Source organism: Archocentrus centrarchus, chromosome 4 (assembly GCF_007364275.1).
Source record: "Archocentrus centrarchus isolate MPI-CPG fArcCen1 chromosome 4, fArcCen1, whole genome shotgun sequence".
NCBI classification, from domain to species: Eukaryota; Metazoa; Chordata; class Actinopteri; order Cichliformes; family Cichlidae; genus Archocentrus; species Archocentrus centrarchus.
In genome coordinates, this window is record NC_044349.1 from 6991913 (window position 1) to 7010657 (window position 18745).

The following is an 18745-nucleotide window of genomic DNA, read 5'->3' on the forward strand; positions in this document are numbered from 1 at the left end:
TTGCTGACTTGAGAAATAGAGGAAGTGTTCTGGGTGATCTGAGTCTGGTCCACTGTTATAGTGGCATAATCAGAAGCACCTGGAGCATCACCTGTACACATAACTTCAGTTTCAGCGCACCTGCTTCTTCAGTCTTCTGTGAGAGAGTTTTCTAAGGCTGTGGAAGTTATACCAAAAAGAAGGCAACAGTAGTCACGTCAGGTTCTAAGGCAAAGACCCTACAATTGTCATGGTCCTGGACTGGTGGCCCAGTGTTTTGAGTTCTTTTAGTGAAGTTCTGTTTTCTGTGGAACTTTGAAAAACACAAATTATTTGCTAAGACTTTGTGTGATATGCTGATTTTGGGGGAGAAAAGTCTGGAGAGCTGCCTTCCAGAGTCCCTCAAATGAGAACGACAAACAGAAATGAGTCCTTTAGTATCACACTACACTATAAAGACCTCTCAGAGTTGGCAGTGAACTTGTGCAGGACTGAAAGAACTTACTTGACTTGCCATAGAACACCAGGGCCCTGTAGGAAACTCATTAATTTATAACAAATTTGGGATGCGCACTCAAAAATGTTTTCCATTATCCCACCTGAAGCAGAAGATTTTCAAAGCTAATCAGATCCTTCCTGAGGTCCAGCTGTCACAGGAACATCTTGCTGTGACCATCCAGTTGCTCTTCTGATTTCTTACGATGATAAACTTGATGAAATTACATCAAGAAAGGTCAGAAAGATTAAACTGTGCATGATAGTTGTCTCTCTTTTTGAAGCACATTTGTGCAATAATCAGTTTTTTGTTTTTTATTGTATTTTAATTTTTTTATGTAAGCTTGATTAAAGCAGAAAATGTCCAGGCTAAGCCTGGTAAAGGCACATTTTGTTCTGTATTTGGGGCACAGGATTTATGCACAGAAAACATGTAGAGGCAGAAAACCCAGACTTAGTGAGTAAATATGGTTTTATTAAAATGACCACAAACAGCACTAGTGCTTGACTGGTCTAATTCTTAACTCTGGTTGTCTTTATCTAATGTAGTCCAAAAAACAAACAAACAAAATAAAAAAACAACAACAACAACAAAAAAAACAAAACACAGTTCACTGGCAAGTTGGTAACTGTATCACACCATGTTCACATCTCTGACGCATTCCCAAAGCGCCAGCATGTCTTCCTCTTGCACAGACAAAATTGATTACCTCATTATGTTCTGAATACAGCTTATCATCTCTTGAATATCTGAATCGAATATTGTGTCTGTTCATGTCCTCTGTATTCACAGTGCAGGGTTCTGTAAGACATAAGAAAAATAGTCTGTTAATGTTAGTAAAATACAGAATAATGGTGTCACGGCTGGGTGCTGCAGGCAGGGCAGAGAGGACCTCAAAGCAGGACGTGAAGCAGGAGCAGACTTGTGCTTAACGTTTATCGAAGAAAACACAAAAACAAAGCTGGACAGGGGCCAGCTACACGAAGGCTAAACACCTGAAAACTCAAAAAACACTCAGCACGAACGTTAACCTAAATGTAAACTTAGGACCCGCCAAAGACAAGAGCAGGAAATACACAAGGGTTAATGAGGGGAGTAACAACAGGTGGGAAAACAGCTGACCATAACCAGGCAGAGGAGACAGGGGGAAGCAAAACTGAACACAACACACAAGGAACATGACACTATCAAAATAAAACAGGAAGTGGAACAAAACACAAAGCACCCAAACCTAACAAGAAATCCAGAGTAACATACAATTAAACAGAAAGCCTAGCCACAACAAACTGAGGATCTAAAGAGTAACAGCCAACAGATGAAAAATTATAACAAAATGGAACTAAACAAAAAGGAACTCAAACCCTGGGCCACCGGCCCACAGCCATGACAAATGGGGGCAAATCAAAAAAAACACAAAGTTATTTTATAGTGTTGTGTAAAGAACTTGGCGGCTATGATATGAAACATGCTGTACAAATAAAGTTTATTTTCTCCTGCTTAATTATAATGCCCCTGTCAAAAGCTGGAATGGGACACAGATCAACCACTGCTGCTGCTACTCTTCTGAGCTAATTACATTTACTGCTAATTTATCCAGACATGCTGCATCTAAGACATGTTTCTGTGGCACAGACATTTTTAAGATTAACAGAGCTCTTGAAAAGTCACACTTCCATTTAAACTCAGCTTTCTCTAAATGCAGTAAGCAGGCCAGGTACTATTTATTTTGTTTTGTTGTACATGTTTTTGAGCAAAGTTCTTTCTTATTTGATTCACTGTTAATATCAACATCACATGACAGATTTGGAATCACTGCCTCCATCTTTCAGTGTAATACTTAATTCAGTTCTCACATTTGAACCTCACACAATCAAAAATACATGCATGTTTACCAAATATGAAAATTGCAAATTACTACTTAAAAATCCGCAGCTGGGATTTTTACAGGTTTTTGAAGGGAACATTTCATAAACGTCTAGCATCCCTCCACCCACTGCTCTTTATTTACAACTGATTCAAAAACATTATTATTAAATAAAGCCATTCACAGGCTTGCCCTCTGAAACACTGCAGACCCACTGACTGCAGCCATAGAACCTCTGGAAGGTCTTTATTCATCCCTCCAATCTCCAGATTAAGAACAAATGAGAGCAGAGCCCTGCACTACAAAGTAAGTTCAACATGTCAACATGGGCCATTATCTGTTTGCACTGTGAAGCAAGTCAATCAGTTTTGCAGCAATTGGGTGAATCTGAGCAGACAGTACGGCCCTGTACACTTCACAATTCATCCTGCTACTTCTATCAGCAGTTCTACCGTCAATAAAAAGTAGTGTTCTGGTTCCACTGGCAGCCATACATCGCCATAACACTGGCTTCAGTATGTTTGATAGATCATGTGGTATACTTCAGATCATGACCTGTTTCTCTCCTTCTCCATACTTTTCTCTTTCCATCATTCTGGTATAGATTTCTTCTGTCCAAAGAAGCTTTTTCAGAACTCTGATTTAAATATTTTGCAGCAACGTCTAAGCTGGTCTTCTTGTTCTGAGTGGAACCGGTTGCAAACAATTCATGAAGGCATCTCTTGATTGTAGATTTTGACAATGACATACCTGTCTCCTCAAGATTGCTTTTGACTTGGCTGTATAACTGCCAAGTCATCCTACTGTATAAATAAAATTGAACTGAAAAAAACTGAAGTTGAAAGAATTTTGTGATTATCCACTTTAGTTTTCTTCTGTGGTCTTTTAGATCTTTTGGTGTTGCTGGTATTATTGATTTGGCCAGTCCCAAGGTTTTTGCTGTCTGATGAGTTTATTTGGGTTTTCCAGTCTAATGATGACCTGCTTCACTTGCATTGACATCTCTGTGGACCTCATTAAGAATAATTTGTCATGAAATAACAAGGGGACAGGCCTCATCTGGCTATGAAACTGCTGGCCAGTAAGTTTGAGCCTCTGAAGCAAACAGTTAATGCCGTTCTTTTGTTAAAGACCTTAAATCAATGCTGGAAGTCTGTACATCACTCACTTGGCTGTTTGATTTAAAATTTACTGTGGTGGTGTACTGAGGTAAAGTGTGTCACTGTCTTCTCAAACTATCTGAGGATGACAGAGAATATACATTTTCTTTACATCTATAAATGTGCTGTTAATATATCTGTTTGGGCACATCAGTACTTACTTGTCCATTTTCTGTGTTTTCGTTTTGGTGTTAATTTTCTTACAGGTTATTCCGTTGTAGATGTGCTAGAAGACCACAGGTAATGTTGGGCACTTCCAGACATACAGTGCCTTGCGAAAGTATTCGGCCCCCTTGAACTTTTCAACCTTTTGCCACATTTCAGGCTTCAAACATAAAGATACAAAATTTAAATTTTTTGTGAAGAATCAACAACAAGTGGGACACAATTGTGAAGTGGAATGAAATTTAATGGATGTGTCAAACTTTTTAACAAATAAAAACCTGAAAAGTGGGGCATGCAATATTATTCGGCCCCTTTACTTTCAGTGCAGCAAACTCACTCCAGAAGTTCAGTGAGCATCTCTGAATGATCCAGTGTTGTCCCAAATGACTGATGATGATAAATAGAATCCACCTGTGTGTAATCAAGTCTCCGTATAAATGCACCTGCTCTGTGATAGTCTCAGGGTTCTGTTCAAAGCGCAAAGAGCATCACGAAGACCAAGGAACACACCAGGCAGGTCCGAGATACTGTTGTGGAGAAGTTCAAAGCCGGATTTGGATACAAAAAGATTTCCCAAGCTTTAAACATCTCAAGGAGCACTGTGCAAGCAATCATACTGAAATGGAAGGAGTATCAGACCACTGCAAATCTACCAAGACCCGGCCGTCCCTCTAAACTTTCATCTCAAACAAGGAGAAGACTGATCAGAGATGCAGCCAAGAGGCCCATGATCACTCTGGATGAACTGCAGAGATCTACAGCTGAGGTGGGAGAGTCTGTCCATAGGACAACAATCAGACGTACACTGCACAAATCTGGCCTTTATGGAAGAGTGGGAAGAAGAAAGCCATTTCTCAAAGATATCCATAAAAAGTCTTGTTTAAAGTTTGCCACAAGCCACCTGGGAGACACACCAAACATGTGGAAGAAGGTGCTCTGGTCAGATGAAACTAAAATCGAACTGTTTGGCCACAATGCAAAATGATATGTTTGGCGTAAAAGCAACAAAGCTCATCACCCTGAACACACCATCCCTACTGTCAAACATGGTGGTGGCAGCATCATGATTTGGGCCTGCTTTTCGTCAGCAGGGACAGGGAAGATGGTCAAAATTGATGGGAAGATGGATGGGGCCAAATACAGGACCATTCTGGAAGAAAACCTGTTGGAGTCTGCAAGAGACCTGAGACTGGGACGGAGATTTATCTTCCAACAAGACAATGATCCAAAACATAAAGCCAAATCTACAATGGAATGGTTCACAAATAAATGTATCCAGGTGTTGGAACGGCCAAGTCAAAGTCCAGACCTGAATCCAATCGAGAATCTGTGGAAAGAGCTGAAGACTGCTGTTCACAAACGCTCTCCATCCAACCTCACTGAGCTCGAGCTGTTTTGCAAGGAAGAATGGGCAAGAATTTCAGTCTCTCGATGTGCAAAACTGATAGAGACATACCCCAAGTTACTTGCAGCTGTAATTGCAGCAAACGGTGACGCTACAAAGTATTAAGGCAAGGGGTCGAATAATATTGCACGCCCCACTTTTCAGTTTTTTATTTGTTAAAAAAGTTTGACACATCCAATAAATTTCATTCCACTTCACGATTGTGTCCCACTTGTTGTTGATTCTTCACAAAAAATTAAAATTTTATATCTTTATGTTTGAAGCCTGAAATGTGGCAAAAGGTTGAAAAGTTCAAGGGGGCCGAATACTTTCGCAAGGCACTTTAATAAATCGTCATCATTACGTGGTTAAAATCTCTTTTTTTACACTCTAACTTTATGTTTAACAGCTCTATTCTTTTCTTAACAATGATCACACTTCTGCAGTACACAAAATTCATAAATGGAAACCATAATTACTTTTTATTGGACCCATAACTTACGAAGGCATCTAATCTTTCCAGTCCATTCACCATCAGTACAGGTTTTGAATGGTCCACCCTCCATGACGTAGTATGCCTGACAGACATATTCAACCCTGTCATTATGTTGGTACTGGTTCCCAGTAGTTGTTTTGGTGTCTCCATCTGAAAGAGGTGGTGGTCTTCCACAACCCTGGGGAGCTACAAAAATGTGAGTAACAGAGAAAAAAAGTTCAGGCATTATTTTGTCACATTAATCACATTTTAATCCTGATAATTATCTATGAACTCTGATTTAATGTCTAATGACTGTCTAAGCCAGTTATTAGCTTAGTTGAAGCCTGGCTGCTCTATAGAGCCATAATATATCCAGCTAGAAATACATTTTTTCTAATAATCCTCAGCTGTGCCCTGAGGCCTCTTGTACAAACTACAAATACTGAATTCAGACACGCTGATCAGCCCACTGGATGATTGTCAGTTTCTCAAATCATCACAGCTTTAGCATCGTGTTTAACAGTAAGAGGTGTTTGTGCTGATATGCTGTGTTTGGTTTTGGTCTGTACAAAGGACATTGTTCCAGAAGTCCTGTGGTTTGTTCAGATGAAACTTTACAAATGATTTGCCTGAAATATCCAGATGCACACTCTTTAAACTTCTAGTCTTGTAATGTGGAAATTTGTAGCTCATTATTTCTGCTGAGTGGTGCAGAGTGATCACCACTGAATGACATGATATCTACTTGCAGACAGAGGAGGCTACTTACTGTTGTTGGATTGATAACCTCTGACCACAGTCATTTAATCAACTGATACAATTTCAAATTGAAAGATTCAAACAAAAACCGCTGATCTTGTGGCATTAAAGTTTCAGAGCGCTGAAATGTTTTTGCCTCATAAAATCAAAGTTTCAAATCCTCTTGATAATTTGGAGTTAAAACTGGGACTAAGAGTCATTTACATGAAACCATACTAAATGCCAACAATGGCAATAACAATCATTTTCCATCCTTTCCACTAATAAAAATTGAGTCACGAGAAGAGAACTGACTTACCTTCACATGCTGGAAGAGGATTGCTCCACTGTTCATTTGCCAAACATTCAACTGTTGCATTCCCTTTAATAATGAGGGTACTGTCTTCACAAGTAAATGTTAGGTATTGTCCTCGCATTACTTGACTGCCTGGTGAATCTGTGGTGATTAATAGACTCGGTGGTATTTCAGGGACTGTGCAAATCTCTGTTTGAAAAAAGAGAATCCGTCTCTCAAGACCCGACAATATTAGAGGAAAAACTACAAGAAAAACTAATCAGACAAAATCCTAGATGTCCAAGGATGTGGCGACAGTGGAAAGGAAGAACAGAAATTTAACAGGAAGAGACCTCTGGCAGAACCAGGCTCAGGGAGGGTTACCCAGATTTTTTAGTTCATGTTTTGGTTTAGCCTCACACCTCTCATAATAATCTTAAAACAAAAGTGAAAACACCAGAGCAGGATTGGTACGGGACACTCGCAATGCTAAGTTTCTAAACACTCACTGCTTTTTAGCCTCTACCAGTTTCTTATTGCTGCAATCAAAGTGTAATTAATGTCCAGTTTTATACAGTTCTTTTTTTGATAGTATAATCTAGTTGCCTTACCAATTTTATAGTGTCATAAAAAAGGATTACAGGAAACCATAATCTAAACCTACAAACTGTACTTAATTGGAAACTACATTCTGTCATGGTCTCCGCTCTCTCCGGATTGGTTTCCTCTCGTGTTATTTCTTTTTTGTGAGTTCTGTGGGTGTGTCACACAGATCAGCCACTCCCGGCAGCAGCTCTCACACCTGTCAGGAATCACGAATAACTCACCTGTCCTTCCAGGTGACTGGCTGGTATTTAAGCTGTGGGAAAATGTTCAGCCTTCGCTAGATCGTTGGATCAGCAAGGTAGCTGTGATGATTCTTTCATGTTCCCCTTTTGAAAGGCTCATCGTTATATATGGATTAACATTCATTTGTGTGCAGAGCTCTGCCTGTTTTCTGACCCGGGGATCTTATGGAGTTGCAAGTGTAAGTGAGTGAGTCACCTGCCCTTTGAGGTATTGGAATCGCGAGTGTTTGTGTCTGAGCTGCCTGCCAGGACCTGCTGACCCGCCATAGCCCTGGACTGTCTCTTGTAAATAATTCCTTGACCAAGTGTAAATAAAGACTCTGAACTACCCACTGTGCCTGCAGTTAGGTCCTTTTCCCCAGTGGATCATAATAGAATGATCCAGCCAGTTGGACTCAGCTGACACAGCCTCACTCCAAGGAGTGCTCTCATCTCTCAGAGAGCAGCTTCAGAAGAATGACCAAGTTCTCTGGCATTTGATGGCGGACTGAGCATCGGCAACTCATAAGATGGATGGAGTTGGAAAATGCCCAAGATTTTTCTGACTCAATGCACAGGGTACAGGCGGTTATTAATTCTCCAAATTCTTTAATAAATTCAAATGCATGCTTGTGAACGGCGATAGCTTTGACTTGGCAGCTCAGCGCATATTTAATCTGCACCAAGGAAAATGGCGAGTGTCTGATTATGCCATTGATTTCTGGATATTAGCCAAGGTGTCATGTCCTGGGCCGGTGGCCCAGTGTTATGTTTTCTTGGTGTTTGTTATTTTCTCGGTTTCTATGTTGTCATCTTGTTCCACATGTTTTCCTGGTGTCTAGTCTGCGTCTGCGTCTTTGTCTCCCCCTTTCTGGCTTCCTGTTTTACTTTGATGGTCATCTGTTCCTTGTCTTCAGTTTTGCTTTCCCCCCGTTAGGGTAATCATAATCACCTGTGTGCCCACCTGTTTCCTCTTCCCTCATCAGCCCCTCTGTGTATTTAAGTCTTGTGTTTCCCATGCTCCTTGTCGCGTCGTTGACGTTGTGTGTCCGTGTGTTCCTGTGTTCCTGTGTTCCCTGTGCCTGCCCTTCGTCTCCCTGTGCCTCCCTTCCAAGGTTTTTGTATTTGTGTTTCCCCGTTGAAATAAATCCCCTTTTTAGTTATGTTTGCTTCTGGAGTCCTTCATGTGAGTCCTTCCTCGTCCGTTTCCTCCCCGGCCATGACAGAACGACGCGACCATAGTAAAGACCCTGCAAGCTCCGGCCGCTACAACGGCACTCGCCTGGCGCTGGGGGGACCAGCTTTTTTGAATGGTCCCCGGCGACGCCGCTCACCGCCCCCGCCTAAACCGCAGGTCTGCCGCGTGGGCGGACTGTTTTTGGCGCCGGCCGCTCCCTCACCTGCCTCTCCGTTCGCTCGCCCCTCTTCCCTCTCACAGACGGAGCAGCAAGGGAGGAGGAGGGTTTCCCGGCAGCTGCGGGAGGAGTTTTTTTCCGGCGCCGCGTGGTATAACGCCACGGCTATCCCAGCCGTCTGCACAGGCGAGTCTTCAGCCTGCTTCCGTGGGGTGGAAGTTTGGCTCTCAGCAGCAGAAAGAGCAACTTCAGCCCACCGACACAGTGAGTGAGTCTGTTCTGTTCCCGAAAGTGACTGTTCCTGTTCATGACGTCATGTACTCTGCTGCTTCCTCCCTCTCAGAGGAGAGCAGGAAAATTCTGATCCGAAGAGTGGACCGATTATGCTTGGACTTGTTATCTGACCCGTGTAAGGAGGAACAGGAAGTCATCACCACCAGGCTTCAAGACCTGATTGCCAGTTTCCCTTGGCTGTTGGACTCCTTGCACGGGTTAGTGAAAGACTTTGTAATCACCACCCTTCACCTACAGCCAGCACCACAGACCACTGCTGCAGCCTCTCAGCCACTCCTGTCAGTTCCCTTAGCTTCTTCCCAGTATTCCCAGTCAGCTGTAGCTCCCGCTCCCCCTCAGTTGCAGTGTTCCCAGTCAGCTGTAGCTCCAGCTCCCCCTCAGTCGCAGTGTTCCCAGTCAGCTGTAGCTCCAGCTCCCCCTCAGTCGCAGTGTTCCCAGTCAGCTGTAGCTCCAGCTCCCCCTCAGTCGCAGTGTTCCCAGTCAGCTGTAGCTCCAGCTCCCCCTCAGTCGCAGTGTTCCCAGTCAGCTGTAGCTCCAGCTCCCCCTCAGTCGCAGTGTTCCCAGTCAGCTGTAGCTCCAGCTCCCCCTCAGTCGCAGTGTTCCCAGTCAGCTGTAGCTCCAGCTCCCCCTCAGTCGCAGTGTTCCCAGTCAGCTGTAGCTCCAGCTCCCCCTCAGTCGCAGTCCCAGACCCCTCAGTTAGCTCCAGCTCCCTCTGTTCACCCTGCTCCAGCTCCCTTAGCTCCAGCTTCCCCTGCACCCGTACCTGTTCCGCGGGTGGGGGCAGCCACGGACGGGCCGACCTCTGCACCCGTACCTGTTCCGCGGGTGGGGGCAGCCACGGACGGGCCGACCTCTGCACCCGTACCTGTTCCGCGGGTGGGGGCAGCCACGGACGGGCCGACCTCTGCACCCGTACCTGTTCTGCGGGTGGGGGCAGCCAGGTCCAAGCCTTCGCATCGGTTTTCTGTGTTAGCTGCAGCAGCAGGGTCTCAGTCAGCTCTAGCTCCAGTCGCTCTCCCTCGCCTTCAGTCAGCTCCAGTAACTCTTCCTCGGTCCCCAGTGTCAGCTGTTTCAGTGCCCTCTCAGTCAGTTCCCTCAGCCCCTGTCTTAGTTCCTTCGGTTTTGGTCCCAGTTCCCTCAGCTCCTGCTCCTTCTGTAGCTCCAGTAGTGTCAGCTCCCTCTCAGGCCCCAGTGTCAGCTAGCACTCGGTCTGTTTCCACGCAGCCAGATCTCCCTAGCTCTCGGTCTGTTTCCACGCAGCCAGATCTCCCTAGCTCTCGGTCTGTTTCCACGCAGCCAGATCTCCCTAGCTCTCGGTCTGTTTCCACGCAGTCTGCTCTCTCTCGCTCGCGGTCTGTTTCCACACAGCCAGATCTCCCTAGCTCACAGCCCGCTCTCTCTGGCTCCCGGCCTGCTTCCACGCAGCCAGTCGTCTCCCGGCCTGCTTCCACGCAGCCAGTCGTCTCCCGGCCTGCTTCCACGCAGCCAATCGTCTCCCGGCCTGCTTCCACGCAGCCAGTCGTCTCCCGGCCTGCTTCCACGCAGCCAGTCTTCTCCCGGCCTGCTTCCACGCAGCCAGTCGTCTCCCGGCCTGCTTCCACGCAGCCGGTCGTCTCCCGGCCTGCTTCCACGCAGCCGGTCGTCTCCCGGCCTGCTTCCACGCAGCCGGTCGTCTCCCGGCCTGCTTCCACGCAGCCGGTCGTCTCCCGGCCTGCTTCCACGCAGCCAGTCGTCTCCCGGCCTGCTTCCACGCAGTCCCCTGCACCTCGGCTATTCCCCGAGCAGCCCCTGCTGCTCAATAAAGCAGCAGTGTGCCCTGTTCCGCGGTCCCAGCCTACGCATCCGGTGCCTCACTATGTAGGCCCCGTTCAGCCCATGGGCTCAGCTCACTCCGAGCCGATGGGGGTCTCCGCTCACTCCGAGCCGATGGGGGTCTCCGCTCAGTCCGAGCCCTCCGCGCCAGAGGGCCCCGCTCAGTCCGAGCGCTCCGCGCCAGAGGGTCCCGCTCAGTCCGAGCCGATGGGGGTCTCCGCTGAGTCCGAGCCAGGGGGGCCCGCTCAGTCCGAGCGCTCCGCGCCAGAGGGTCCCGCTCTGTCCGAGCCGATGGGGGTCTCCGCTCAGTCCGAGCCAGGGGGTCCCGCTCAGTCCGAGCGCTCCGCGCCAGAGGGTCCCGCTCAGTCCGAGCGCTCCGCGCCAGAGGGTCCCGCTCAGTCCGAGCCGATGGGGGTCTCCGCTCAGTCCGAGCCAGGGGGTCCCGCTCAGTCCGCGCACTCCGCGCCAGAGGGTCCCGCTCAGTCCGAGCCGATGGGGGTCTCCGCTCAGTCCGAGCGCTCCGCGCCAGCGGGTCCCGCTCAGTCCGAGCGCTCCGCGCACGAGGGTCCCGCTCAGTCCGAGCCGATGGGGGTCTCCGCTCAGTCCGAGCGCTCCGAGCCAGGGGGTCCCGCTCAGTCCGAGCCGGTGGGGGTCTCTGCTCAGTCCGAGCGCTCCACGTCACCCGAGGGTTCCCCACCAGAGCCCGGGGTCGCCCTTCTCCGCCGCCGCATGCCCCGCGGTCGGCCTCCAGTGTCTGCTCCCCGTCGCCGCTTGCCCCGCGGTCGGCCTCCAGTGACCCCTCCTCGTCGCCGCCGCCGCTGGCAGCGCGGTCGGCCTCCAGTGACCCCTCCTCGTCGCCGCCGCATGCCGCGCGGTCGGCCTCCAGTGTCTTCTCCTCGTCTCCGCCGCCGCCGCCGCTGGAAGCACGGTCAGCCTCCGGTGCCTGCTCCCCGTCGCCGCCGCCGCTGGGAGCGCGGTCGGCCTCCAGTGACTCCTCCTCGTCGTCGCCGCCGCCGCTGGGAGCGCGGTCGGCCTCCAGTGACTCCCCCTCGTCGTCGCCGCCGCCGCTGGGAGCGCGGTCGGCCTCCAGTGACTCCCCCTCGTCGTCGCCGCCGCCGCTGGGAGCGCGGTCGGCCTCCAGTGATTCCTTCTCGTCCTCGTCGCCGCCGCCGCTGGGAGCGCGGTCGGCCTCCCTCGTTGGGACTTTGCTTTGTGGCCCCTTGGCCTCTGCGGCCTCCTGAACTGTGTGTTTTTTGTTTTGGACTCCCCTGAACTGTGGACTGTTTTTTCCCTTGCTGTTTTTGTTTTGTCATAGCTCCTGGACTGTTCCTTGTTTCGACCCCCTGTTTTGGACATTGGAGCTCTCCGGCCTTGTGCCGTCGCTTTTGTTTCATCCGGTTGTTTTTTTTGTTTTCTCATCCCCGTGTTTTTGCTCTGGTTTTTGGACTGTATTCAGCTTGTGCCGTTGCTTTTCTTTGTTCGGTTCCTTTTGCTTATTGTTTTTTGCCCTCGTGCTCTACCCTTGCTCCAGTGCTTCCTTGTGTTTTTGGGTTTGTTCCTGGTTTTGTTTGCTCCCTGTCTGTTTTTGTTTCGGGCCCTCCTTCCTGGTCCCCCGCCTCCCGCCCTGGTCTGGTTTTGTTTCTTGTTTTGGCCGTCGGGGGCCGGCCTTTGAGGGGGGGGTACTGTCATGTCCTGGGCCGCTGGCCCAGTGTTATGTTTTCTTGGTGTTTGTTATTTTCTCGGTTTCTATGTTGTCATCTTGTTCCACATGTTTTCCTGGTGTCTAGTCTGCGTCTGCGTCTTTGTCTCCCCCTTTCTGGCTTCCTGTTTTACTTTGATGGTCATCTGTTCCTTGTCTTCAGTTTTGCTTTCCCCCCGTTAGGGTAATCATAATCACCTGTGTGCCCACCTGTTTCCTCTTCCCTCATCAGCCCCTCTGTGTATTTAAGTCTTGTGTTTCCCATGCTCCTTGTCGCGTCGTTGACGTTGTGTGTCCGTGTGTTCCTGTGTTCCTGTGTTCCCTGTGCCTGCCCTTCGTCTCCCTGTGCCTCCCTTCCAAGGTTTTTGTATTTGTGTTTCCCCGTTGAAATAAATCCCCTTTTTAGTTATGTTTGCTTCTGGAGTCCTTCATGTGAGTCCTTCCTCGTCCGTTTCCTCCCCGGCCATGACACAAGGAGACTGGGTGGGAAGAAAAGGCATTATGGGGCGCTTTTCTCTACAGTCTCGCAGAATATATTCATAATGACTTGGCCACTAAGGAGCTTCCCCCCCAGTTACAAAGTATTTTAGGATTCGCTAACATTTACCGTCTCTTCATTAGAGATTACAGCCGAGTTGTGCCACCTCTAACCACTCTCACCTATCCTAAAACACCTTTTCTCTGGACCCCCACCACTCAGAAAATCTTTGACCACCTCAAACATCTGCCACTGCTTCCATTCTGGTTCAACTGGCTCCATCACAGCCCTTCACTGCGGAAATGGATGCCTCCGATTCAGGGGTAGGAGTACGCTCACAACACTATGACCTCCTCTGCCATGGGACTGTCACCTTTTGAGGTCAGCCTGGGTTACAAACCACTTTTGTCTCAGTGGACAAAAGACATATTGCATCCTTGTGCCCCCCCCCCATAGTTTGTATCCCGCAGAGCGGAATTCCGACATTGGTGACCAAGAATTATTGGCATTCAAGCCGGCGTTGGAGGAATGACGACACTGGCTATTTCTGCTTTGGACCCATGATTCCCGTGATGTCCAGGAATACATCGGTACCTGCACCATCTGCACCTGAAACAAAAGCTCCTTGACACCCTCAACTGGATTGTTAAGACCCCTGCCCGTTCCTGGTCGCCCATGGGCACCCATCTCCCTCGATTTCGTCACAGAGCTGCCTCCCTCATCAGGTAACACTGTCATTATGACAATCAATTATGAGTTCTCCAAAGCTGCTGATCTTATTGCTCTGGCCAAACTTCCTATAGCCTTGGAGACCGCTCGTCTACTCACTGACCATGTTTTACGTTTTCATGGAGTACCCGAGGACATTGTCTCAGATTGGGGGCCACAGTTCATGTCACATGTCTGGAAGGAGTTCTTCACCGCTCTTGGTGCCAGGCCAGTTTATCTTCTGGTTTTCAACCCCAGACCAACAGTCAGACTGAATGCCTGAACCAGGAGTTGGAAACAGCTCTTAGGTGTGTGACCTCCGCTAATCAGACGACATGGATCTTTAATTTTCCTGGGTGGAGTACGCTCACAACACTATGACCTCCTCTGCCATGGGACTGTCACCTTTTGAAGTCAGCCTGGGTTACAAACCACTTTTCTCATCTCAGGAAACAGAGCTGAGCTTCCCTTCAGTCAACATCATCTTCGCAACTGCAGAAAGTTACGGAAGTCCACCTGAGCTGCTCTTCGTACTGCTGCATGGAACAAACAGCTGGCTGATCTGCGTCGTCTTCCTGCACCCACATATTCTCCTGGACAACAGGTTTGGCTGCATGTTGGCATGTTCACATATGGCTTCTTCTTTGCATGATAGAGCTTTGACCTGCATTTGTGGATGGGGCAGCAAACTGTGCTCACAGACAGTGATTTCTGAAAATGTTCCTGAGCCCATGCACTGATTTTCATGATAGAATCAGGACCGTTTAAATGCAAAAATATTGATTTTTGACCATTTCCTTTACACGCAGAGATTTCTCCACATTCTTTGAATCTTTTGATATTATCTACTGTAGTTGATGAGATATTCAAAACTTTTACAGTTTTCAGTTATCTTTATCATAAAAAAAACAGTAGATCACAAATGAATGGGAACAAGCAAACTTATCCTTTTAAGTATTTTGGTTATTGCATTTTCATACCTGTACATTGGTTAGATCCACGCCAGCCATTTTCCCCACACGTTAGAGTGAAACTTCCTTCATAACCTCTCCTGCACTTATACTGGACACGATCATTGTATCTGTATTCAGGCTGAATTCCTCCAATAATATCTGCATTATCGTAAGACAGCATCACACATTTAATCTCTGAAAAAGAAAAACACATTTATTAAACTTCTGCACTGACTGTGATTTAGATAATTTAATCAAGTAAAACATTCAGATACTTTCATGTTTTCATTAAAAAAAACAAATACACATAACTGTTCTGTATTTTATTTGAATGGTGTTCAGCTAAAGGAAAAGACAATGTTCAGTTATGGATTCAACATGCAACTGAAAGCTATAGTAGAAATGTTACTTGAAAACTACATAAAATAGTATCCAATGACTATTTGTACACTCTTGTTGTTGGTTAGTACAAAAATACAGAAAAAGAAAAGAATAATTGTGCCATTTTCTCTCACATATGAACTTTCACACAGACCAGTCTCTAATATTCATATTGCTGGCTCCGACTTTCTTAATGTATTAATTTATTTGGTAGCAGATTTTGAGGCTTGTGTTCAGAAGATGTTCAGAAATTCAAAAAATATTTTCTTTCTTTCCCCTTTTCTTGAACATGGAAAAAAAATTAAAGAAATGAATACAGAATTAGAAAAAAACAAGGTAAACTTCACCTTGACAAAGTGGATTAGGTTCCCACCCATCTCTGGTGCATGTGGCCCAGGTGGCGCCATCTGTACTCCTGTAGCCTGATCTACATCTATACCTGACAGTATCAGCCAGTTTTTTTGGCTGCCAAGACCAAGAATCACTCCAGTACGACAAATATGTGTCTCTGGGACGGCTGCATGCAACCTCTGGAAAGTTATAAAGACTTGATAATCTTCATGAAACTGAAAGTCATGGGTTATTGAATCACAACAAAGCAAAAACAGTGACCTTAGAATACGTGTCTAAAGCTCTTGTAGTTTTATACCTTGACACACTGGTCTGATAGTCCACTGTCCATCCTCTTTGCAAGTAGTCTCAGCTGAGCGACTGTGACCGTCTGAAATCCAGTATCTGTCCCCACACGTCACTCTTACCTTTTCACCAGGGGAAAACCTATTTCTATAAGCAGGCTCGTATGTGGTTCCTATGACTGGTGGCAACATCAGCTCACATTTTATTGCTGCATTTGTTGGGAAATGAAGCACATTAGTTAGTGTGTTGTACCAAGACAGAGCAGTACCATGACATCCAGATATCCAGCACCAGTTCTCACTAGTCATTAGCATTTAATGTACATATAAACTGGCTGTAAGTCTGTTTATATTTACCTTCACATGCAGGTGTGGGGATCCACGCTGATCTGCCTCCTGAATTTGTGCATCTTGAATCTATTTCTTGAGCACGTTTATATCCTGGATTGCACGTATAACTCAGGACGTCATTTTCATTGTACTCATTAACGTTTCCAGGAACAACACCATCTTCAATCACAGGATTTCTACAGTTTACAGCTGCTAAAGAATAAAGTAACAGTCATGAATACAAGTAAAACATTTGGTTATAAAAGGCAAATAAGCAGTAACCACAGATTAAGCTGATGTGAAAGTAAGATTTTTGATAAAATAGTATGAGATCATTTTCCTGGAAAACAAGCAAAGCAGTTAAATTTTCTGATTAATTAAACTTTCATTCCAATTTGGTGATTTTGTTTTTCTTGTTTTGTTTGAAGCTGATATTTTTGGACTTCCTGTGATACCTTACCTACATCAGGAAAGTAGATTATGTATAAATGTGTTCTTGTTTTAGGTTTTGTCCACCTAGGAATGACTGTGGGCCTAAATTTTACTGTATGCTCCCTGGTAGGTTGCATGAATAGTAACGGGTCCGAGCCGAGTCGTCTAGACTGTGATTGTGCAGGCAAAAATTTCCCCAAACTATCCAGTATCCAAGTGCAACAAGGATTTTTTCAGTTTGAATACTGATCAGTCCATTTTATATAGAAACTATAATTATTTGAATCAGAATGTTGGTCTAAATATTACTACAAGGAAAAAAATGCTAGACACTGTCAGTTGAGTTACCTTTTGAAAGCAAATATTTGATATAATAAAGTACGCAGCTCTGATTCTGATTTGAGTCCTTAGCAAGTGTCTGTAACTGATTTTTGTTTGTTGTTGTCAGGTTTCATGTGAAAGACTAGTCAGCCACTAGTCAGCACCAAAAATTGTGGTTGACCAAACAAATTATTCTTATTTTATTAATGTAAAATGGCAGTTACCACTCTCAAAGATGTTACAACATTAACCAGATCTACAACCAGATGGAAATGGTTACACACTGGCTATGTCAGAGTAAACCTGACTAAAGCGATATGGAACTCTTTGGTGCGCTACCCTTCAAGGAGGGCGGCGCTACTGCTAACACTGTTAATGTTTGCTACACTTAGCAAAATAATTTGATAATGTGTGTGTACAGCATCATGCATATTTGATTACAGAGAATGTGATTAATAGGTTCATATAGACCATAAATAAATATACATTATTTGTATGTCAGTGTTTAACCTGGACTGTTAATTTTCTTCAGTTGTCTGAATTTTTGGGGGGTTTTAGACTAGTGGGTTAGTCAGATTTTTTTCTCTTGTTTAGTAAATTAGTTGCCAGGAACATCACTAGTTAGGTGGTGTTTGAGTGGTTGGTTATTATTTAACTGCTGCATGGAGTCCTTTCTAAAAGTACTCTTAGTGCTTTTTGTTTCATTGTTGACCTTCGCAGCTAATAAAATTCACCGAATGGCTCCACGCTCCATCTTTATTGCAAAAATTTTCTCTCTGGCCCATCAGAATGACTTTGCTGGACTTGCAGCTAAATCGAACTATGTTGCTGTAGGTCGCTTCCTCTGCATTCCCCATCACCTTTACATTACTGGGCACATGAATTGATGGATACTGCTTAGCTGGAGTGAAAAACATTATGAAAAATAGGCGCTCAAAATTTAAAATATATTATCTTCTTTCAGCATCAACATATCCTGTAATAATTGAAATGTTAGATAAAGGACCATTGGAATCACCTGAGTACTGGATCTTACCTTGGCTTTTCACAGAAGTCAGAGTATGCATCCACAGAAGCAGGAAACAGCTGCTGGTTATTACATGCATTTTATCTTCTTTAACCTGATTCACCAAACAGAACTAAACACCAGAGACTCAAAGATTATTATAGGCTAGAGGAGCTTTTCACAGGAAAAAAAAAAAAAAGAGATTGCTCAATGATGTACACAAGGCTGACCCTGCCTCCAAACACAATCTCATGGAGAAACAACACAAAACTACCCCCCCCCCCCAAAAAAAAAAAATCAAATCAACAAACAAGACAAAAAACAAAACAGGAAGGGACAACATGTCAGAATTTTTAAGGGTATTTATTTGCAATTAAATCATTTTATGCCCCTGTGTGGTTACTGTGTGACAAACCAAAGAACAAATAAACGTTTACGGGAATATTCTTTTACTTTTGCTCTCCTGTGAATCATTTCCAGGAATCAATAAGTCAAACAAAGCATGTATCTTCTGCCCTCAGTTAACTGTTATTTAATTAACCTAGACAGCGAGCTAAACATTAATGGATTCAGCAATGATGAGACTCTGTGACGTTGTCTTCTGTTCTTTACTGAGACCCATTTTTACTTGTAAAACTGTAACAAAGGGAGAATCGAGGATGTACATAAGTGGTTTGTCATAAAACAAATTCACATCCCTAAACATACTGTCACAAGTCATTACACAAATAAACTACAAAGTAAACATTCATATGCCCTTTAGCCAAAACTAGGGTAGACAGAACTGAAAGACAGTAGCATTAGCTTGTTCTTACTTAAACTGGGAAACTGATCTATAAGCAGAATGATAAAAGAAACTACAATCAAACAGGCAAAATGCTACCTAACATACGATAAACTATTGTGCAGTTCTACACTTACAGATTATGAATCGCCAAGGCTCACAGATGATATG

The 18745-nt window shown here is 45.4% G+C and overlaps 1 protein-coding gene across 2 annotated transcripts; it reads right to left on the reverse strand.

The window, feature by feature from the left end:
• Positions 1-928: 928 nt before the first annotated feature.
• LOC115778750 (complement factor H-like) lies at positions 929-17960 on the reverse strand. 2 transcript variants are annotated; one of them, XM_030727050.1, is made up of 8 exons: positions 17821-17960; positions 16059-16241; positions 15716-15910; positions 15414-15596; positions 14713-14880; positions 6584-6769; positions 5551-5730; positions 929-1276 (listed from the first exon to the last, which is right to left on the reverse strand). In XM_030727050.1, the coding sequence occupies exons 1-8, from the start codon at positions 17888-17890 to the stop codon at positions 1086-1088; spliced, it is 1356 nt and encodes a 451-aa protein (XP_030582910.1). In that variant the 5' UTR covers positions 17891-17960; the 3' UTR covers positions 929-1085. The 2 variants fall into 2 exon arrangements, with proteins under 2 accessions (XP_030582910.1, XP_030582909.1); XM_030727049.1 differs by having other exon boundaries at positions 16059-16244.
• Positions 17961-18745: the final 785 nt, after the last annotated feature.